Source organism: Apus apus, chromosome 19, assembly GCF_020740795.1.
Source record: "Apus apus isolate bApuApu2 chromosome 19, bApuApu2.pri.cur, whole genome shotgun sequence".
NCBI classification, from domain to species: Eukaryota; Metazoa; Chordata; class Aves; order Apodiformes; family Apodidae; genus Apus; species Apus apus.
The window spans coordinates 6416971-6440011 of record NC_067300.1 but is presented as its reverse complement, the minus strand read 5'-3'; the positions used below and the strand labels follow the sequence as shown (position 1 = coordinate 6440011).

At 43.0% G+C, this 23041-nt stretch overlaps 1 protein-coding gene across 29 annotated transcripts in view; it reads left to right on the top strand.

Moving 5' to 3' along the window:
- Nucleotides 1–23041, top strand: part of FNBP1 (formin binding protein 1) — a 97135-nt gene extending 74094 nt beyond the window's left edge. For 6 of the 29 annotated variants that reach the window (XM_051636956.1, XM_051636959.1, XM_051636954.1 and 3 more), the window contains 8 exons: nt 3381–3467; nt 6689–6703; nt 6860–6895; nt 10519–10628; nt 12912–13044; nt 14310–14431; nt 14876–15015; nt 15409–15587. In XM_051636956.1, the coding sequence (XP_051492916.1) occupies nt 3381–3467; nt 6689–6703; nt 6860–6895; nt 10519–10628; nt 12912–13044; nt 14310–14431; nt 14876–15015; nt 15409–15587 (822 nt within the window). Of the gene's footprint in view, nt 1–3380; nt 3468–6688; nt 6704–6859; nt 6896–10518; nt 10629–12911; nt 13045–14309; nt 14432–14875; nt 15016–15408; nt 15588–19833 lie in introns of those variants that run through there. The other 23 variants (XM_051636975.1, XM_051636967.1, XM_051636966.1 and 20 more) reach the window with 11 other exon arrangements.

Sequence of the window (23041 nt, the reverse complement as noted above, 5' to 3'; positions counted from 1 at the left end):
GTGGGACATTCAGAACCCAGCAAATGACATTTCTGGTGCTTTTCACTGGGGAAGCGGGAAGTTTCTAAGTTGTCCAGGGGCAGATTTACACATGTACCTCCTTCCCTCCACTGCAGTAGGGCTCAGAGCAGCTTTTCTCAGTGGCTTTTATGGGGGAGGAAACAAACAAGTCTCTGTTCTACTTCTGCAGCAGCAAACCTGGGGGATGTGCTAGGCAGGGGCTGTCCTGGTGGCACCCACCATGACATTTGGGAGAGGCACTGCTGGGGGTGAGGGTTTGTGTTGGGATCTAGTGCTCCAGCAGTGCCATTCACAGGACTGAAAATAGTGCTGAATATTTCAAACTTGATCTAAAAATAGCAGCCTGTAGTTTCTTGAGTGCTTCACAAGTTTGTATTTCAAATATACAAGTTCTCATTTAGTGAGTATTTGGCCTTAGAAGCAATTATGACTAATGGCTTTCAGTAGTTCCTGTAGAATGCCATTATTTTATATATTAACTGAGAAGTCCAAGTGGGTCATATGAATCCTCTGCACTATATTGGTTTTAATTGGTTTGTGCAAAAGGTGAAATAATGAGAACAATTTCCTATAGCCTTCTCTGGAATGCCTCAAATTTCTGCTGACACATTAATTAAAAATGTGCAAGGACAGGGTATTGCTAAATCCCCATTTAAACCTTTCACTGTGTTTTCTTTCTATTTCATTTCCTTCCCCTGTAGCTACCAGGATGTTTGTGTGTAAATGCTTTTCCTGCCTGACTCATGCCCTAGAGTTGGAAACCAGTGTTCAGATCATCATCTCTTTTTTTTCCAGAAGGGCAAATTCAGGCCACTTGGTTCATCTAGAAATATTGGAGTAGGAGAGGCTGCAAAGCTCTGGTAGCTTGCTCTGTCTGTTTTGAAGACATGTCAAATTCACATTTCATAGGTCCTTGGTGATTTGTTAATAAATGGCCAGAGTAAAAGATCACGAAAATGCCACCTGACCTTCAAAAATAAATTCTAACCAGGCAAAGATAAATCAAGAACAACCCCCAAATCCTGTTAGTTTATCAGATGAAAAATGAGTGGTTGGCATGTCTTGCAGCTGATGTGGTTGATATGACCCACTTGATACTCAGTACAGCCAGAAAATACTGTTAATTCTGCTTTTACTATATTAAGTTCTGTAAGGTTTACCTTTCTCAATTCCTTTCCCATCCTCCTGCCAAGTCCAAAAGCATTTTGCTGAGGATAATGAGCAGTAATATTACAAATACTGGCCTGGGATGTTAAGAGGGACCCTGTCCTCTACACAGAAGAGCGTTTGATCTGTACAGAAATACATCAGTGAAGCAACTTTTGGGAAGGTCATGCAGGGAGCCAGCAGGACAGCACGATGTAATGGGTGTTTGGCTTTGGACACTGAATAATTTCTTCTGCTCTGAATAGTGTTTCAGCACTGCTCGTTCTGTTCAAAGACAAAATTCCAAAAAAAGCCAGACACCTTGGTGGTAAAGGTGGCCACAAGGCATTTGAAGTATTTTAGAGTATTCAGCCAAATTGTCAAGCAGGTCCTTCCTGGCTTTGTTGTTGTTAAACTGAGTTGTTGACTCCTACAAAAGGGTAACAATTTATTCACTTCAGAGGAAACTGGATCATACTCCTTTTTTGCACTGGTTCAAGGATGAAGTGCAGGCAAAGGAGCTACTTAATGTTGCCAAGTCCAGTACCTACTAATACCTAAACAGGATAAATACCAGCAGCAGAACTGCAAATTGTAATTGATCCTTGAAACATAAGTGAGGACTGGATTCCCATACAATTCCTCCATGAAATTTTTGATACCAGAATGTGTCTGGAGAGGGAATGTGTTTTAATAATTTTCTTACAAAGTTTTGGTTTAGCATCTTTTGTTGCATTTGGAAAGAGAAATTACGAAACTGAAGTGGAAAATTCACTGGTGACTGTTAAAATGAATTACATAATTAGTAATGATATGTCCTGTGCCCTGTCTGGTTTTGATTTTGCTTCCAAACAAAAAATCCAGTGAATCTTGTTTTTGTGGAAGGAAGCAGCTGCCTGAACAATTTACAACAGATGCAAGATTAACGTAGAGGTGCCAAAACCAGTATCAGTGGTCACTGCCAATAAGAAACCCTAGTCTGTTCAAAAATTTAGGTGTGGAGTCTTGTCAGTGCCTATGGTTTTCTAATCACATTGTTTTATTTTGCTCCAAGCTTCTTTCTTCTAACCCCAACAGGAGAAATGTCCATTGTAGAAAATGCTGTAAAACTGTTACAGCACTTGTCATGGATCAGAACTAAAGGAGGGAGGGGAAAGAAAGCATTTTCACCTGTTTTTCTGAGTGCTGTTTCTTTTAAAAGGCAGTATGAAAATAGTAAAACACTGAAAATCAACTCTGTCTCTTTAGGGAGGTTAAAGGCAGAGGAGTACAAAAAATGAGGAACCACTTGCATAATTATAATTTCATTTATGCTTGCTCTGCTTTTTCTAATTCCATTTTGAGGACAAAGAAGACTCGGTATTCTGCTAGTTGAGATTAATTTTGTGTCCTTTTGTTTTATTGCTATAGCAGCAGTAACATCAGCACCTTTATTTAAAGAGCAATACTTCTGAACTAACAAAATCCAGGGGTAGAACTTACACCTTTGAATTACTGTGTGGTGCAGACTTGCCTGTCCTCCCTTGCCTTGGAGACTGGGTTGTGATTAAGCAGAGAGGATGGGTCTGGGAGTGGGACACAGATATTGCTGCCATTACCCATGTTCCACCCTCCAGGCAGTTCCATAACACACGCCGAGGGACTTTTGTGGTTTCCTTTTTAGTGGAAGTTGTTGACTTCATTACAATGTGATTTTATTTCCATTGCACCAGTTAATGTTTTCCCTCCCCTGTTGCCTCTGTGACACACTGTGCAGTCTCCTCCCTGACAGGGAGCTGTTGGTCTGTCTGGGCGATCAGTTCTTTGTTCTGTGTGCATGCAGAAACACCAAACAAACCAAACCACCCTCCTTTTGTACCCACTCTGTTCCCTGCCCTGGGGATACTTGTTATTTTAACATAAGTGTATAAATCTGTGCCAAGACCAGGAGTTTTTTGGCAGGTGGGGTTGTTAAAGCCGTGGTTTATTCTAGCACAGATAGAGATGTTTTCTGACCTTGTGTGTTTTAAGCTAGCATTTAAAAATACCGTATCTTCTGATTTTTATGAGAATGCTAAACTCTTAAAATTCACCTGGTCTCTAGAAATCTCCCACTTTGCACTTAAAGCTAGTTAAATGCCAAGCTGTCTTTTGCTATAGAAGCAATAAACACAAGAGGTGCCGCGCTCGTCTCCAGTGTAACGGATGTGTGTTTTCTCTTGCTGACTCACCAGCAGACACAGTCTTTGTATATTCACAAAGAACTCATGAAGAGGACTTTAGGGACACCCACGTGTGCCGTTGAGGCTAGGGAATATGTTGTAAGTCTGTGTATGGTGTGATCAGCCCATACCGTTGCTACACAGTCGCTAACCCCACTTACAACGCTGTTAGTGTGCTGTGGAAATGTGCTTTGTGCAAGAGAAGAGGAAAATTTGGGAGGAGGCAAGTTGCAGCTTACTGTGGTATGTGCAGGAAAGATACGTCTGCTAGTCCTGGAAATGCTGAAATTGGCACAATTGAAGCAGCTGGACCTGTGAAATTTGGAGTAAGTGCTGCAAACAGGTTCCGTGCATTTCTTCTAAATTATTTAATGAGTGCAGTCATGACCATCGTGAGCGAAGCCCTGAGCAGAGTCACCTCCTTTGCCTTTGTTGTGGAGCACTCCCTAGAGATCTCTGAAGCTTCCCTGAACTCTCTGTAATGATAGTTCATGGAATCAAAGTATGTGACCTCTAAATCCAATACACAGATAAAGCAGAGTACAGGGAGACCGTTCCAGGACCACTGAGAAAGAAAATGACCTCCTGGTTGTATGGAAGTCCAGTGACTTATTTAATTTCTGTAAGTGAGGTTAGTGTCCGTGACTGTCCAATAACACATGGACTTGCTGGCTTTCATGCTCTCTCATGTGTTATTGAAGCTTGTGGCTCTTAGGCTCTTCCATTTTCTCCCTGCAAGACCAAGCTAGATTTGTTTTAAATCAACCACTTGGAACAGATTTGCTCATTATGAAGAAATGTAATTTATTTGGTAACTTGGGGGAAAACTGTCCCTGTTCTCCCAGAAGCTGTGAGCAAGTTTGTAGCTGTGAAAACCCAGCAGAATGGGCAAAAGTAGTTCTTTAGTTTTCAATGCAAATTCATTTTCAGTCTGCTTGTATTTGTTTATAGAAACTGAATAACTGTCTTGTAAAATTATAAATGCCTTTCAGAAATGGAAACCTGTGAATACAACTTATTCCAGCATTTCATTGTTTCCAGTCTATGATCTGCTTTCTTATTTGTACTGGTCATAACAATCCCTGATGTCCTATTTGGAAATGCTATTAATAAAGTTCTCTATTTTTGTCATACTTAACAGCTTAAGAATCTGGCATAAAGTGTCTGTAATCCCTTGAAAATTTGCTGGATTTACAGCAAAAAGAATAGTCTTGATGCAGATGATTCCTTGCAGTAGTCGTAGCGCCTTTAGACTGAGTAGTGTCTAGAAAGTAGCGCATGTAGCATACATTTGTGCCTTTCTAGAGTGCTTCATAGGTAAATATTTATTCTGCACCATGAGTCTTGTCTGTTTACATGTACAAGGATCTCAATTTGTGCTGATCATGTCTATGCTAAAGTTCACACGAGTCCTAAAGCAATTCTGCAAACAAAAGCTGCCTACGCTGAGTTTCTTCAGCAGTGTGTTTTGGCTCCTTCTTTCTCCTTCCTGTAGGATTGTTCTCTCAAATGGATTCGGTTTGTTTGCTTTTTTTAATGGCCTGAGAGTGAATTTCTCCCTTGCACAGTGATTATTATAATGTGTTTACTTCCTAATGGACTGAACTTCAGAGGGAAGTTTAACTGCTGCGTTCAGTGCATCCGTTCAAATGGAGTATTTCACTATTTCTGTCAAGGCCACAGATTTTCCTTGAGTGGTTGCCATGTATTGTTGCACAAATTCTGGTGACTAATGGTTAATTGTTAATTTTGAAAAAAAAAAAAAGGGATTTCTTAAAATACACTGTGGAAAACATGGTAGATGTGGAGCCACCTTTACTTTAAATCCAATCTTAAGGAACGGTGCTTTTGCTAAAAATGAGGCATCTGTTTGAGAGCACCAAACTGGGGAGCTGTTGGTTGTGAACTCACAGAGAACTCATGGATGGCAGGAGGTTCAGAGGTCTCACAGTACAGATCATTGCCTGCCATGAGAGGCATTTTCCAACTGTGACATCCCAGCTGTCTTTGCCACCAAGCACGTACATTTATGCACTCACGAGTTTGTTGCACAGTTTGAGCAACTGTCCCCAAAGAGCTGGTAGGACAGGCCCAGTGCAAACTGCTGGAGGAGGAGGCTGGGTGCAATTTTGATTGTCCTCTTAAAATCCAGCTTTATATCTTGAACACCAGCTAACTTGTGCTCCTCAGTGTGGGACAGAGAGGCACTGTCACAGCTGGTTTCCCTGTCTCTTGGAAAACCTTCTGGATTGCAGCTGTTGTAACATCTTGCAGCACTGGAGAAGGCTTTGGTGCTCTTGGGTGGTTGGCTGCCTGGGCACATTTTTTTTTTTTTACCTGGCAGTTTCTGAGGCTCTCCAGTGCTGTTGAGAGTTGAATGTGCAAGTGATGGAGGGCAGAGGCAAACTGTGCTGCTGTGAAGGCTCTTTAAACATTCCCTTCTTTTTAGCCTGACTTTCCCAGAGTAATGAAGAGATAATGCTTTGGCTCTGTACCAGGAAATGTGGTAACCTTTGAAGAATTAGATCATGTAAATCGTTTAAGGAGCTTGAATAATGCCTTACCATGCTGTCATAGAATCAATTTGATGTACAGAGAAGAGATTTTTATCCTCCTCTCTGGTCCTGACCTTGGCTGACTAAATGGCCAAAAGTACATTTGAGACTATTTGGTTTTGGATGGTTCAAGAGCATGGGATGACTTTCTGTGATTGCCCAGACAGCACTTCATGCAGCTATCCCCATCAGGGATGTTTCCCTGTGGACATAAGCCAGAGAGCTAGGAGATCACTGGAGATCCCATTGTGCTTTTTGCAGCTGGAGGCCAAAAAAGAAGTACCTTTTCACTGGGTTTTGGCTGGATGTGTCTCCCTTTCCCTCAAGCCCTTGCAGAAGGGGGCTGAGATGCTCGTGACTGCATTCCAGCACATTTCTGATCTAAAGTGACTTGCATTTGCAAGTCCGGAGGTTTTTTCCACTTCAGAGGTGTTGCTTTAATGCCAAAAAAAAAATATTAAAAAAAGTTGTTATAGCAGCTGTAAATAGGCAATCCAGGCCAGATTTTCACCTGCAGAGCTAAAGCACAAGTGTAGAGGTACCACACTGTGTCTGGTGAGGAAATGGCAGCTCATGACTCATGACACTGGCCCATCTTGTGAACTTTTGCACAGATCTGTTAGTGTTACCCATTTTGCCTTCCAACAGCAAGGGGATTGTGTGTCATTTGATTGTAACATTGGTCTGAAAAAGTTCCTCTTCTACTGATGCACTGTTTTTTTTTTTTCTCCCCCCACCCTATATCTCTCCAATTTTTACATGAAGCTTTCTCTCAAGCTGGTAAGCACATTTACAGCATGTCTGTCCTGTGTTTTTTTAATCACAATTTTCTGTGTGTGTTTTAATGTGCACTGTGCCACATACGAGATGACACTGAAATTAACTCTCAAATTTATTTCTCCTTTGTGTTTGCTTTTTTTTTTTGATGTTTCTCAGATAACTCTGAATACACAGGTCTGGAGTCTAATAGAGGTGATCAGAATTCAGTAATTTCTAATAAGCTGATAAAATTAATTCTAATATATAGTGTAGTTTCACTTTTATAATCTAGGGCTATGAAAATGTAGAAAAAACAGTACCAAGTAATTCTGCTACTGTATAAGTAGACATTAAAAGATGTAAAGAGTAATTAAATTAAGGTTTCTCTGCTTGCTGGACCTTTTCCAGAGAGAAGTGCATGTCTTTTGTGTAACGTAGCTGCAAAGTTTGCTTTCCATGTCCAGGTATTACTGGAAATTTGTATCATTACCTACATTTTACAGCCCTATGTAGTAGAATAACTAATACTGATATTAATTAAAGTTCTGTAAACCTTAACCAACAAGGTTAACTCAGTCTGATTTGAATTCTCAAATGGAGCTATGAATCCTAAGTTGTATCTTGGATGCAGCTGAGAAGGTTTCTTGAACCACGGTAAGATCATATGTTACTGAGTTGGAAAGGGAAGGGGTGAACATTTTTGGGAAAGCAAATTCTGTGCTGAACTTCATACACAAGTTACTCCACTGCTCGAGATACTCCACACCTTGATATGTTCCTGGCAGCTTGGCTACCTTCCTTTATGAGCCACAAGGAGAAGGTGACTGGTTTGCTGACACACTTCATGCCAGCATGCAAGAGCTACTAATGACTGATTGCAGTTCTAGAGGATCTGCAGAAGCACCTTAACTGTGGTCACTTGAAAGTTCCCTTATTCCTCATCAGTCAGTGCCTTTAAGTGCTGTCTGCCCCTACAGATGTATTCTTCTTGGATACATCATGGTGGACCTGTTCTGTTCATAGCAGTTGATTTGGAGGAGGCAGATGGGCTGTGAAGCCCATGCTCTAGGTCTGGAGGTTCTAGGTCCTGCTGCTGCTCTGTCAACACAGTGACTTGCTTGGGCTCCATTGGCAATATTGCTTCTCACTGAAGGCCTGTAGTGGGCCTGAGGGAGGGTGGAAATCTCTACCTTACTTGCAAACCTTGTTCATTTGGCTGGTAGCCCCATGCATTTATACCAGGGACTTCCAATGGCTGTTTTCCTAGTCACAGTGCTAGTATCTTGTGTAGCTGAGCTAAGCCTTCGGGTGTGGGAATACATCCTCTCAAAAGAAATACCTGATCTGGCCTTTCCCCAAGAATTACACAAATCAAAAAGATTTGCAGAGAGGGCTGAGAACCATGTGTGCTTGTTTGTAATTTTCTTTGGGGTTCTAGCTGTACCAGAGGCAAAACAGGCTGATAAACCTTATGCTCTCCCCATATGTATCTTCAGCCCAGAAACTGGCCCTAACACAGCCTCTTTTTTCACAGTCCTTCATCTTGGGACAGTTTGCATCCTAAATCCCAGTGTCTTTGTGCTAGGAAATCTAGTGAGCACTGGCTCTGCTGATCCTCTGATAACACACAAGAATTAGCACAGATTTTCCCCACACCTCACTGCTGAAGCATTTCTAAAGAATGTGTGCAATGTTCACTACTTGAGAGAGAGCCCAGATGTGGTTTTGCTTGAGAGCATGAAATGTGCCCAGCATGTGCAAAAATTGCTCCTTGACATTTCCTTTTAGAGGAGGAACTGGAGCTTCTGTTCTGATGGGAAGTTGAGCATGAGATGAAGTCTGAGTGAGATCACCTCCTGGTCTCAGGCAGGCATTTCTATACACCACTAATGCTTTGGTCTGAAGCATTGTGAACACAGATCCTGGATTTAGTCCAGCCTAGAACTTTGGAATTAAGTTCAAGAATCAAAAAGAAGATGCTTTTCCAAATTTGTTTGACTATATCTGTTGCATCCTCCTAATTGTGTAACTGGGGATATTGTCCATCCTCTGTCTCTTCTGCTTAGAGTTGAGAAGAATGTTACTCAGTCTGTCTCCTAACTGTTTATTTACAAAGCCTTAAAAAGATGTATGTATAAACATATGTATGGCTTTAAGGCTCAGGTTATGCATAAACTATGTTGAATCATTCTCATGTCTAATGTGATGTGGGAATTAGTATCAAGAATTAAAATAGATCTCCACTGTACTGTGCACAGCAGGTTGTGTAAGCACTGCTAAGACTCCATGTGGTTCATGTTTCAGAATGAGTGTAATTTGCTTAGTTGTTTCCTTCATTTGTCTTGCATTTACTTTCTCATTGTCTCATGAAATGGAATTTTAAGTGCATTATTACTGTTGATCAAGGCTTCTCTAGACACACATGCCATCTTTGACTGAAAATCAGTATGGCAGCAATTTCATTGGGGTTGCCTGTTCTGCTGTTTTGAAACGGCTGGACCAGAGGAGAAGAGGACCTGTCTGTAGTTGTCCTCCATCCCTCTGACACCCACACACTTTCTAAACAGCTTGTTCTGCAAATGCAGAAGAAAGTGTGAGTGCACTGTCTCAGGGCACATTCAGTGCAGAGCTGAAAAGGTCTAATGGGCAGCTTTTCTGGTAGAGTTTCCACGAAATCACACTCTTCTGATAGAGGTTTAGCATTTTAGTAGGACTAATGGTGCAGATCTGCTCACAAGCTTTCACTAAGCTGCTGGGCCATTGAAATTGGTTCCTCAGCTTTGTGTTTCTACCATTCTTTCTCCCACAGGCCAGTATTATCCCTTAGGAATGAGCAAAACCCAAGAAAAACATGTACAAATTCAAGATAATGTACAAGAACCTCATTATGCTACAACTAATTAGTATTAATGCGTGTTCAGTATGGCCCACCCAAACTGTCCCCTTTGCCCTCCTGCTAGACAAAAGTAGGGGGTACTGTGAAGAAAACAGTATGGATGTGTGTTATGGCATCTATCTACTGTATCAAACTGAGGCAAGAAGAGGCAGAGCAGTCTGAAGGCAGAAAAGGTTTTTTCAAGCAGAATCATCCAAAGGGTAGCCACTGTGGTCTTCAAATGATTTTATTTTTGGTTATGATTTCAAATGGACTGATTCTGTGGCTTTGTAACTCCTGATCTTATGCTAGTACAAGTGAGGGAGGTAAAAATGAGATACTTTGACATGGCATGTGGGTTCTGGAAAGTAGGCAGCATGGTTTAAAATTGCAGAATCCCAGAGGAAGGATTTCTATGACCTTAATGTGTTCAGGAGAGCCTGGACATAAGTTAACTCTATGGAACCAACTCAGCCTGTCCAGAGTAAACCAGCAATGAGTGGACATCAGAATTGAGACTGTGACTCAGGAGTAAAAGCTCTAGTGATGGCTTTTGTGGGGCTGCTGTCTGTAGCAGAGCAGGGGAAGGCAGGAAAGATCAGCTTTCCATGAGAATGGAGCTCTGTTGAATAAAATTTGGAGGTAACTGTGGATAAAAACCAGCCTCTCAGCTTTGCTGTTGAATCTGGACGTTCTTTACTTGGTGATCTCCCCTTAGCCAGTTGGTTTGGAAGTGGGATGTGGTCCTGGGATTATTTCTAAGGCATGCAGACTCCTAACCATTCAGGGGCTGATAACTCTCAGTACCAATTATAGCAATGCTTCAGACCATTGTGATTCTGCACACGTGTTTGTGAGCTGTTTTCCAAGTGCAATCCTGAAGGATTCTTTCAGGCTCTGATTTTTATCTTATTTCTTCCCCCCCCCACCCCTCCCCACCTCTCCATTCCACTCTGTGCAGGGAGCAGGGCCAGAAGACTTCAGCAATCTCCCACCTGAGCAAAGAAGAAAGAAACTTCAGCAAAAAGTTGATGAGCTAAACAAAGACATTCAGAAAGAGTTGGATCAAAGGTAGGTCAAGCCTGTCCAATATGAAATGAAATAGGTAGTCTCATATAGAACCAAAACAACAAAAATATAAGAAAGGGCAAATAAGAATACAGTTCTAGGTTTGTTTAACATGCTGTTGCAAGAAAAGAACCAGAATTTATGTATGGCTAAAACACACAGGAGATGCAAGGCACTCCACAACCCAGATGATTGATTGGTGTCTGTCTTAGGACTCTGATGTGTAGTTTGTTTCCTGGAAGCAGAAAGGTAACTCCTGTGCTTTTGTGGATGCTTTTTCTCCAAGACTGCATTTATAGAATCATAGAATGGTTAAGGTTGGAAGAGACCTTAAAGATCATCAGGTTCTAATCTCCCTGCTATGAGCAGGGCCACTGGTTGAGTGTTGGCTATTTTAGTTACACATTTTTTAATTGATTCAGGCAGCCTCTATTTGTTGCTTTGTGTTTGTTCACATTCTGCAGCTGCATTAAAAATTCAGCATGTTATGTTTGCAGGAGACAGAACTTTTCTTCCCTGAATGATTTCCAGACTAAGCCTCTCCAATACTAGTCAGTCCCTAAATATTGCTTTGTATTTGTACAGATGTGCCTACATTTTCTCCTAGCTTGCTTTGAAGAACTTTTCTTCTGTGGTAACTCACCTTTGTCTCTGTGCAGCTTTTCCTTTCTGCTCTGTATTGATTCTGAGGTAACCCAACATTAGAGTTGGATAGGAAGTCAGAGTAGAATGAAGTTATTTTAAATAAAGACAGTATATGATTGAAGCAGTAGCACCAGAAGTTAAATAAGAGTTAAAAAAATAGTAATAATTATGACTCATATGTTTGCAATATTGTCCCTTAGGGCTTTAACCACAGAGCTGTCCCACTTCCTTGCCACCCACACTTTTTCTGTGCACACAAAGCAAAGGCAGGCACAGGATTCCAATTGTCAGGAGTTTGGTGGGAAACTCTAAAATATAAAGAGTGTTAATTCAAGTCCTGGGACTCACATTAACCTTTCTCCCCCTAAGTAATGCCTAGAGAAAAGCTGAATAGCTGTGCCAGTAATACAGGAAATCAGCTCTTAAGTCCACCCTTCTCTAAACTCTGAAATGTTCATCAGCAGGCAGATAACCTCTTTCTTTAAGTGTCCATGAGAGCTCCATGGGATTTCCTAGGAAAGGAAAGGCTCCTGAAGGCCTGTACCATGTTCATCTTAGCCTTAGCAGTACCATATTCATCATAGCAGGCCTTAAAATTAACACCTCTGAAGCCCTAGGCCTTTGGCATCTTGGTTGCTACAAAACAGAGCCCCCGGAAAGAGCCCAGAGAAAATGCTGTGTGACTCCAGGGGATCCAGGGTGACCCTGTGAGGCCTCAGGTCCATCTGTCACTGTCCTGTGACAAATGCAAACCATCTGGGTTTAGCATCGTTTTCAGCTGTGTGAAATAAATATCTCACCAATTATTTGGGTTGCAAAAGGCAAATTGCAGCAGAGAGGGTGAGAATTTCTGGTTAGCACTCCATTTTTATTATTAATACGTTCACGTCCAGTTCTTTGTCCCAGTTTCTTAAGTGGATTTCAGCCCATAATGGAGAATAATGATGCAACTGTTTGCCTGTGCCCCAAAAACTGGGATGATGCTCATCTAGAAAGTTGAATCTGTCATTTGGTGCAGTGGTTGTGGGAGTCCTTATTCTTTTTATTATTTTTTTCACAGGGTTAGCAAACAGATATTGTAGTACTAAATAAAAGAATGTGTCAAGCTAAAAGTCAATGCCAAATTCCTCCTTTTGCCTTGCAAAATGCCACTGCCCAAGAATCCAGTTGCTGTTCCACTAGGATTCTTCAAGTAGGACACACAGAGCTTGAACCATTTGGTCTAAATGTGTTGTGTGCTTGTGCTGACTCTGCACAGCTCCTGTGCAGCCTCAACCCTCTTCTCAGTCTCCTCCTGTCACCCTCCTTCCCATGAAGGACCCTCAGCTGCCTGCAGAGCAAGAAGCTCCTTTGGATGCAGGAGCCTGAAGAGTTTGGCTTGTGTTGTACAGTGTCTCATGTCATGTTGTAGCTAAAGGCTTTGCTCACTTTTTTCCATCTCTGACAGTAGAAGTTCTTTCCTGACAGGTGATGTCTATACAGAGCAAAAGCCCCTGTCTGGGTGTTCTCTGTTACTTTTCTGGGCTGGAACCACAGAGTAAAGAAGAGGCAATTTATTATCCTTCCACTTGGCAGCATTTAGAGAAAAACATTTGCCCCCAGTTGCACTAACACAGGTTTAATTTTTCTTTTGTCTCTCAGAGATGCCTTAACAAAAATGAAAGATGTGTACATCAAGAACCCACAGATGGGAGATGCAGCAAGTGTGGACCACAGATTAGCAGAACTTGGACAGAACATTGAAAAGTTACGAATAGAAGTTCAGAAGTTTGAGGTATGGGAAGAGACATTTCAGTAAAAAGTAGCTCAGCACAAGCTCAGTTCTAAGCAGATGCTTTGTTGCTTTCCCAGATGCATTGATGCATTTTCTTACTATGTGTCGGTAAGGGCTGGTTAATTAAGCACTTGCATTAATTAAGATCTTTGAGCCTATTTGTGAGACATAAATATGGACCATCTCTTGTGACTGTCAGCCAACAGTCCTGCTATTTAATTTGTCACAGAAAACAAATTGGGCTAAGTGATGGATAAGAGAAAATGTAGTGCTCTCTGGACTGCCCAGAGGGGCTCAGATGCTGATTTAATTAATCAAATAATTTGAAGCATCACATTACAGATGTCTGTGGAAAATCAGAGGAACATAAATGCAAAGCACCGTTCATAGTCTAACAGCAAGACAGAAACCACCTTCTCTGCCCCCCTCTGTCCCTGAACATTAGGAGGAAATTCTTCACTGTGAGGGTGGTGAGACAGTGGAACAGGTTGCCCAGGGAAGCTGTGGCTGCCCCAACCCTGGAAGTGTTCAAGGGCAGGTTGGAGGGGTCTTGGAGCAACCTGGTCTAGTGGGAGGTGTTGGAAGGGACCTTAAAGATCATCTAGTTCCAACCCCCCTGCATGGGCAGGGACACCTCCCACCAGCCCAGGTTGCTCCAAGCCTCATCCAACCTGCCCTTCAACACTGCCACGGATGGGGCAGCCACAGCTTCTCTGGGCAACCTGGGCCAGCGTCTCACCACCCTGATAGTGAAGAATTGCCTCCTCATGTCTCACCTAAATCACTTTTCCAGTTTTAATCCATTACCCCTCTTCTTCTCACTACAAGCCCTTGTCCAAAGTCCCTCCCCAAGTTTCCTGTAGCCCCTTCAGATGCTGGAAGGTGCTGAGGTGGCTGTTCCTGGTGTTGCTGAGACTCCTATAAGCTGCCACATGTCTTATGTTACTGTGAGTAGAGCAGCAGCCTCTCCCAGCAGCTGTTGTTAACTGCTTCTCTTGGATCACAGTATTTTCAGCACCCAGTGTCAAAAAACAAGTTATTTTTTTCAGCCTAGTGTGTTTCTTGGCAAGCCTGACAGATTTCATACCCAGCTGTGGCGCGGAACCCCCTGCCCCCAACAACCGCAACTCTTTGCGACCTGCTTTTCCCCCCCGTAGTCTGAAGGTCAAACAAAACCCGGCCAAGCAGAAGCGACACACCCTTGGGCGAGGGGAGGCAGGAGGGGTCTGAGCTGCTTTTTTTTTTTCCCCCCCCTCAAAAACCAGGGCTGGCTGGCAGAGGTGGAGGGCAGGCTGCCGGCGCGCAGCGAGCAGTCCCGGCGGCAGAGCGGGCTGTACGAGGCGCAGCACAGCCCGGCCGTGAACAGCTGCGCCCAGGACCGAGAGAGGTACCGTATCTGTGCTGGGCTGGGGCACCCCTGGGGCTGGGACACCCTCCCACACCTTTCTCCTGGGCTGTTCAGTCAAGAAAACTGCAGCTCTGCAGCCTTTCAGGAGCTTTGTAGCCGGGCTGCTCTCTGAAGCGCCAGGTTTTCAAAGGTCCGCAACTTTTCGAGCTGCTTCTCTGGGTCTGATGAAACTTGTGACCCCCACGCTCGCCCCTGGGAAGGGGAGTGAGGTGGGTGCATTTTTTTTGACAGCTTGATGGGGGGAAAAAAATATCTGGTCTCGCCCACCTTCTGATGGGAAGAGCCAGTTCTGAGCATCCTTTGGAGTTGCTGAGCTGCTGCAGCTGCAGTTGCTCACCTTGCCTTAAGTGTCAGGTAACCAAGTCGTTCTCCTTGCTCCTGAGGACTGGTTGCTATAGTTGCTGTGTATTTTCCTCTCTTGAGCAGCCCAGATGGCAGTTACACAGAAGAGCAAAGTCAGGAGACTGAGATGAAAGTACCTGCAACAGATTTTGACGATGAATTTGATGATGAAGAACCACTACCCACCATAGGAACATGTAAAGCACTGTATACTTTTGAAGGTATCTTTTAAATTTACTCTCATTTCACTTACTGCTTTCTTCAGTTCATATGCCAAGGACAAGTGGGAAACCTTCATTTAAACCCTGCAGAGCTTCAATAGACAATGAAAAAGGGCAAGTGAAGCTCTGGCATGGTTCTGTTTCGTGGAGAGGCACCAAGGCAGTCATTTGGCTCCTGTTATGCAGGAACTCTGCAAGAAAAAACCCAGGACTCTGATATTAGGATCACATTTATCTGGTTCTTTGTGCACCCATTGTTGTCTCCAGAATCACGTGCTGTTGTTGTTCCTGCCCCTGGTGCATCAGCATTGTCACCAAGTGTGCCCTGAGCACCCTCCACTGCCTCCCTGGGTGTGCAGGGCAGCCTAAACTCTGTGTTACTGTGTCTTTCAGGTCAGAATGAAGGAACCATTTCTGTAGCAGAAGGAGAAATGCTCTATGTAATAGAAGAAGACAAAGGTGATGGGTGGACGCGAATCCGAAGGAACGAGGATGAGGAGGGCTATGTCCCCACCTCCTATGTTGAAGTCTATTTGGACAAAAATGCCAAAGGTGCTATGACTTATATTTAATACTATTATTATTCCTTTATTTGCTTTCACAGAGATACCCACCTCTGAAACTGCTCTGTGTTGCAGATGGAGCCTTTAAAAAGTCTGTACAATGCCACAAGGTGCATTATTTCGTACATGGACTAATATGGCTTTTGCTGGGCTACAAAATGTGCTATTTATTGATCAGAGGAGGGTAGAGTGGTAGACTGTAACACTAGAGGGGAAACACAGCCTTTCCTAGGCAGTGCTTGTTCAACTGTCACTGCCTCTGCACACCCAACAGTGCAGGAGGCTCAAAGCCTTTGGGAGTAACATGGGCTCTCCTCAGATGGTGGCATCTCAGACACACAAGTCAGCTGTTTGTACCAAACTGATTCAGTGGAATGTTACATAGGAAATATTTAGATTGGTGTTTTGTGTCTTAGTGTGGGAGCTTTTCAGAGCCTAATGTGTCCCTTGGACCTTTTGGATTATCACCTGGTTGTTGTTGAGTTAGTGTGTTTGGAAGGGAAAGGAGGGATCTTGCCAAAACCTGTCTGCACAGCAGTCTGTGGTCCTTGATAAATCGATAAAACATTAAGAAAGGTTCTCAATTCTTTCCCACCTTTGTACATTTCAGAAGATTTATTTGTTGTTTCAGATGACCATAATTAATGGTTTTTGTCTTTTCCTTGCACAAGATCAATGGAGACATTCAGATCTCAGACTCAGGAATCTTCTGTTTTGTTGTGGCTTTTAACTCCTCACCAACAGGGGTGCTGTGTGAGCAAGTAGTGCTGCAGGGGAGTCCTGGTTAGAACATGTGCCAGCACCCTGAGCACCTGCTGGTGGAACACAGAGAAATCAAAACATTTTAGTCCTGTTTCACATCAGGGTGTGTTTGAAGTCCGCTGTTAAATAATTTACCTGGGGTTTTTTCAGTCACTTAATCCTTCAGATTATTGTTTGTGTTTCCTAGACTTCAGTGTTCTTGGTGTGAATCAAGTTGCCTCATCCAATTTGAAAGAAAACTGAACCTTTCTCACTGGGATTTATGGGCAGTAGGAGGAGAGGAGCAGGGCTGTCTCTGTAAACAAACACTCTGACTTGATCAGTTCACTGTCTTGGATTCCATGTGGAACAGCAGAGTGCCTGGTCTGCTGCAGATGGAAGTCTGGGCTCTTGTTTTATTTTGCCACAATAGAGTAGCTTGATATGTTTGTGTTGGCAGATACAGGGTCAATTGAGATGCACAAGAGTTCAAAAAGCTCAGCCTTTGTTGTCTTTTATTAACCTTTGAAAGAGGAATGTGGATTGTACATCTTCCTATTGAGAACAAGGCAGAAAGCACAGGATGGGAGATCCCATCTCTTGTCCTGGTGTTGTCCCCTGTGGAGACTGTCTGCTCTGTGTGTGGCACTGGTTGAAAGCAACATGATTATTCTGCTGGAAAATGTGTTGTTCAGCACTGTGGGCTGCTTGAACCAGCCGAGTTAGGGTGGCATCTGCATCTGTCTGGAGGAAGAAGCAGGGCTGCCTTGCCTGCAGATCACCCAGTTACCAGCACAGCAGCAGGTTGGGTGGGAAGTGAAGCAAAGTGTGTCCCTGGAGGGGTTGAGAAATCCTGGCACACCCCTGTTATCTGGGCTAGCAAAATAACTGTCTTTCCTTTACCCTTCTGGAGAGAATATTGCAATACCAGCCAGAAAATCATATATTAGTATGTTAATGGTATTCTGTAAGTTACAGGGTGATGCTGAATGATGGTGAAAATGCAGTTTGTGCTGGGGGGGGTGAAGGCTGGTGCAGCTGCAGCCACTTCTCTAGCAACAATAGAGGTTTTTCAGATCCTGTGAAGTTTTTCAATTCATTTTGCTGGACTTCAGGAACAAAACCCAATGTAGCTGTGAATATCTAACGTAAAGGAACGATAGTATTTACCTCTCCTTATTTCTCAATTCTCTAGTTAAGAAGAAAAGCTACAAGAAGAAATTTCCATAAGCTGTCCCAGTAGCAGTACAAAGATTTGGGGAAAGTGTGACTGTGTTTTAAGACAAACTTTGTTGCAAGATGCAAATTTCTTATTTTATTTTTAATATATTAGTAAAAGTGACTTTATCCAATCCTTGAAACAAGCTGCAAGGCTCCTGAAAATGACCCTCTAAATAGTAAAGCACTTGCAAACTTCAGTAGATTTTTCCTCCTTTTGGGAAGAGGGTTGAGCAGCTGCTGCCTCCTGAGTCTTGGTTGCAGGAAGGGTGGGAGCAGTTACACCAGCTCAGAGCTCATCTTGGAGCCAGCAGAGCCTTCTGGCTCAGCAAGAGCCAGGTGAGCATCAAGAAGGCAGGGACAACATCTTATCACTTGTGCCCTCTGACAGGATGAGGGGCAATGGACTCAAACTCGAGCACAGGAAGTTTCACCTCATAATGAGGAGAAGCAGGGCTTTTCTGCACCTGCCAGGTATCTGGTGCTGACAATTGTCCAATACAGGAACTGTAGTTGGGTCTTTGTGCTCAAGACTGACCATACTGTGCTGTTGAATATGGTACCTCATCATCTGCTTGGGAACAAAACTGGGGGATGTTGGGAAACAGTGTGATACACAAAAAGGCCTTGCATGAAATAACCAGTTTCATGGAAACTCTCCATGGCACCCAACAAAAAAAATGCCATGTTCACTTCCAGCAGCATGACTGGCTGCCTGGGTGACATGCAAGGAACAGAGGCTGTTTTGTGGAGCTTAATGTCTTGAAAAAACCACTTTGGAGCTGTGGGCTGATGGGCATTTCAGCTTCCTTGGCCACTGTGGGTCTGTTCCTCCTCACGTCCAATTATCTAAAAAAGTCCTCCTAGAAGCTCTGTGGTTCTCAGTGCTGCTGCAGTTCTGCTGCTCCTTTGCTGTCACCATCATGCAGAGCCCTGACTTACATAAATAAATAGGCAAACATTAACCATGCTGATGCACTTTTTATCTAGGATATATCTGATTAAATAATGCTTGCCAAATTAAGTAGGAAACAGGAGTTATAAACTGGACTGTGGCTTTTAAAAATCCTTTTGTTGAATACTTGCCCTTAGTTCTCCCAGTTTAAAAATGAATTGTATATAGCATAACTTAAGAACTAAAGTTATTTGGATTGTTTTTATCCTTTTATATATGTATAAATATAAATGGTTTTATAGTCGGTTCTTAACCTTGCTGTTATTTTGATAACTACTCAGTCCCTCTCATGTTGATAAGTGGTTTTGGTTACTCAGCTGCCTGCATCTGGTGGGACTTGCATAGAAACTTCTTGTTTTGTCTTAAGGTTTGTTTAAATCTGGCCAGTGTGGTTGTTTTGTTCATATTCTTATTTTTTAAACAATCATCATCTGTCAGGAATCTCTTTATAGCTTGATGTACCACGGTGTCTTCTTCTAATAAACATTCTATTTTCGCATTCCTCTTGAGTTTTTTTTCCTTCATGGCAATTCATTCAAGTTTAATTTTACCAAGCAAATGGCCCAGAGCTGCTTTTCACCTGCTTCCCACACGAAGTACAAATGCCATTTCTTTTCAGGAAAAATATGTTGTTGTGGCTCTGTGAGAACTTTCTTTGTGCTGTCACTTGGAATTTTTACTTGTATGAAAATGGCTGCAGAGGAGATGGGAAGGTTCCCCTGCTCTCTCAAATGCTTGGACTTCCCCTGTGTTTCCTTGGTTAGGTTGGTTTCTTCAGCCAAATCACATTTGTGAATTGGAACTTCACTTGGCCCCAGAGAAAACTTGCCCTCAGGCTGTGGGTACAGGAACATGACAAAGGCTGGTTTAGAGGCTGCTTTCACTTACCTGTTTATTTCTGCACTTCCCTTAGAATGAAAGGTCTTTGCAGCCTGTTGTGGATAGGGTGAATAGTCTGGGTTTATCTGCCAAATTCTTTGTGTTTTACCTTCCTTAAACAGCATCATTCTTGGTCTCTGGAGCTGTCGCTTGAAGACACACACTGCTTGGCAGGCTGAAGTTCAAAGGCTGGTTGTTGTTCTCTGCTGCATTAAGAAGGTGCTGCAGGGTCTCCCAGAGGAGAGCAGTGTCCTTGTGATGTTCATCTTCAGGCTGAGGGAAGGGATGATCTGTTTGAGGCTTGCAGTGGAGTTCAGGAGCATTCCTTAACCCCTTGTAACCTGGTAGATGCTTGGATGCTGTATTTCCTTTAACCTCCTGCAGTGCTGCTCTTAAGGGATCCCCTTTTCCCCAGCCTCTTTCTAATCCGGTCTCTTTCTTTTTGTCTTTCTTATGTTTTAGATTCCTAAAGGTGTTTGTGCTGGTGCAAGAACCTCGGGGCGAGCTTGTCACAGAAGGAGAAACAAAATGGTCTGTTTACCCTGCAGGCAGTTAAAACACACCCATGGAAAGCCAGACTCCCAGTCTTGTCTGGAGTTCCCACTTGAAAAATTCAGAATAAATTCCATCCCAGTACCATTCAGATGCTTGCTCTTCCCCATGGCATGTTACCTGTGGCTCAGATCCACTTACCAGCCTTTCCCACTCTCCTGCCAGCTTGGCACAGCCCCTCCAGAAAACAACCAACACTTGCCCCCCACCCAGTTCCTCCCAGCACCGGTTGAAGAACTGCTGGCTGCCCTCTGATTAGAGGGTAACCAGAGTCCCAAGCATGTTCTGGTCTGTCTTCTGTCCTCCCTTGTCCCTCAGTCCATCTGAATGTATACACTGGTCCATCAGCATTTCACACGGTGCCTTTAATGCTAATCCTGCATTAATTAATTAATCCATCACCAAATAGTAGCTTGGTGGGGAGGTGTGTACACGTGGAAAGCCTCCCCTGGGAACAGTGGTACAGCAGCTGGACTGGGCTCTGAATTTGCAGATATTAAATTTGATCCATGTGCATTATTCAATATTCTGCTTTCCCCAAAGGTCACTAATACTTGTCAGCCTTTATTTTTTTTTAAATCTAGGCTGATGCTCATCCCAAGTATTAAATCCCTATGACCTTGCTGTTTCCTGAAAGCCTTCGAGCTCACGTATGTACGCTTGTTTTCCTGCTTGTTCTCTTTGCCTCCTCCTCTCGTTTCCCCTCCCTCCTGCGTCCCTCCTCTTTCTCACACACACACAGACACACACACAAACACAAGACACTGGCATTTTGGTTGGAAGCCCCATTTTGCTGGTCACAAAGGCCTCCGTTTTGCTCTCGTTTCAGTCTGCATGCTCGCCCTGTTGCCTTGCCTGCGCCCACCTTCCTGAGGGCCACGGTGTTTGGTGGCCCCTTGGTTGTTAATCTCTCTGCAGTTTCCTTTTTGTTGGTTTGTTTTTCAGCGTTTCAGACCTGCCTTCTTCTTTTGCATGACCCCCCTTGTGCGTTCTCATCAGTTCATGTTTGCCTAACAGAATTTTCTTAGAAAAAATAAAAGAGAAAAAAACAACAAAAGAAACCGCACTCGATTTCCTTCTCCCACCTTGTCATGGACTGGACCTCGACCCAGAAGCCAGACAGGAATTGTGACCATCCTGTTTTATTTGAAGCAGAAGCAGCATGATAAGTGATGCTGCACTTTTTATCGCGTCGTGCAGGGGAGAGAGGAGCTGGAGTATCTCCAAATATCCCATGATCTGGACCTCAGCTGCCTGAGAAAGGGTCGATTTGCATCCGAAATTCCTCTACCTGCTGGTTTTCCTTGACTCTTTTACCACTTCTAGGATTTTACAGTCATCTTGTTTGAGCCCCATAAGAGTCAGTTGCTGTTTCATAGCTCATGAGGGCCATTTGTTCATAGATTGACACAGAATCTTCTCACTCTTGGTGAAGTTCAGCATATTTTTGTGAAATCCCCAGAATCTGAGAAAATGTAGCCAGAAGCCACTATGGGCAAGGGCCCTAAAAACAAAACGTCTCAGGTTTAGTTTGCAAACAAGTGCGTGTTGTTTTGCTGCCTGCTGTGCTTTTGTGCAGGGCCAGCATACAGAAATGTGTCCACAAATCATGTCCTCTCCACCCTGAGGGTTGTCTTGGTCCATCCCCGCTCTGGATGGAGTAATTTTTGAGTCAGGTTAAGGTGTTGTGTTCATAACTCTGTCCCTTTCTCTCCATTCAAGACACCAACTGTTATTTTTAATAGGGCAAAGTCCCTCAGTCCTACAGTGAGTACTGTAGCTGTTGTATTATGGTGCTTAGTTGTCTGCAAGCATCAACCAGCAAAAGGGGGTGTTTTTTAATCTTAATTCAGGTGTCTCAGGAGCCTGCCTTGGGAAGCAGGTGATACCAACTCTGAGGCTGTTCAGCTACAGTGTTAGCGGTGTCGGAAGAGTCATAATCAATTAATTACCATCCTTATCATTGCTGCTACTGATTAGATCCGTGAGCCTCTGATAGCAGAATGTGACCCACATGGTTGGCACCTGTGGCCTTGTACAGACACTTGTGCAGAGGCTCCGTGGCATCCATCCAGCAGGGATCTAAAGGCTGAAGCCGTGACCAGGCGTGCAAAAATTCTCTTCAGAATCTTTTTAGCTGCAGTATTTCTATTCTCATGTCCAATGCACTGTTGAATCAGCAGCTGGAAGAATTAATTTTCACCTTTTGTTGTGCCATCTATGTAAAAATTAGATTAAAAAGTTTGCTTTTATATATTTAATCTAGGTGGACAGTATATTATTGTCAGCCTCTGTGGAACATTTGAACAATTGCAATGTCTGTGTTGCTACAGTGCTTTAGAAGGAGCATTAGCTTTAGCTGACTTGTTTTTTCTCCCAAAGTTTTATTCAAAGACCATGTATGGAGTTTTTATAAACTTGGCAACTAGTTCCCAAAACCCTGGATCTTAAAACTTGCTGCAAGAAAAAAAAAATAACACCACCAGTCATGAACTGCAGGCTCCAGGTGTTGATTTTGCTGCCTTTATTCAGGGTAAGGAATGAGTAACTTTTGTAGAATTTACCTTTTGTGAAATCTGAAGGACTAAATATGTGACTGGTTTATAAAAACTCTGCTTGAATTTACTGATCTTGCCCAGAAGCGTGGACTGTACTTCCTAGGAGATCTCACTATCCCCAGCAAAAGTCTCTAATGCCCTTTCTTAACACCTGTAAATAGAGAAGAAACATATTTACTGATACTGAAAGTTGTGTTTAATGCTAAGTATTTTTCAGAAGTTCATTTAGTTTGATGCATATTGTTCTTTGTTTTCCTGCCTGAAGTGTCAAAAGACCTAAAAGAAGCCAAAATTCTATTTTAACATGATGATGTTGAGCACTTTTTTATTTGTATATGTGTGTGTATGTGTGTTTGAGCACTGATCTCTAGATTTTTTTGGTGGCATCTCAAGTGTCGTGATTTCATTGCCAATGTAAAAGGTTCTGGTGTTGCCCATTCATTTCTGGAGACAGAATTCAACCAAATAAAGTGCTTCCATTTGAAAGCAAATATTGACCATGTAACAATGATAGGACAGTCATCCACATATTTAAATAAACATTAAATTCCAGAAATACA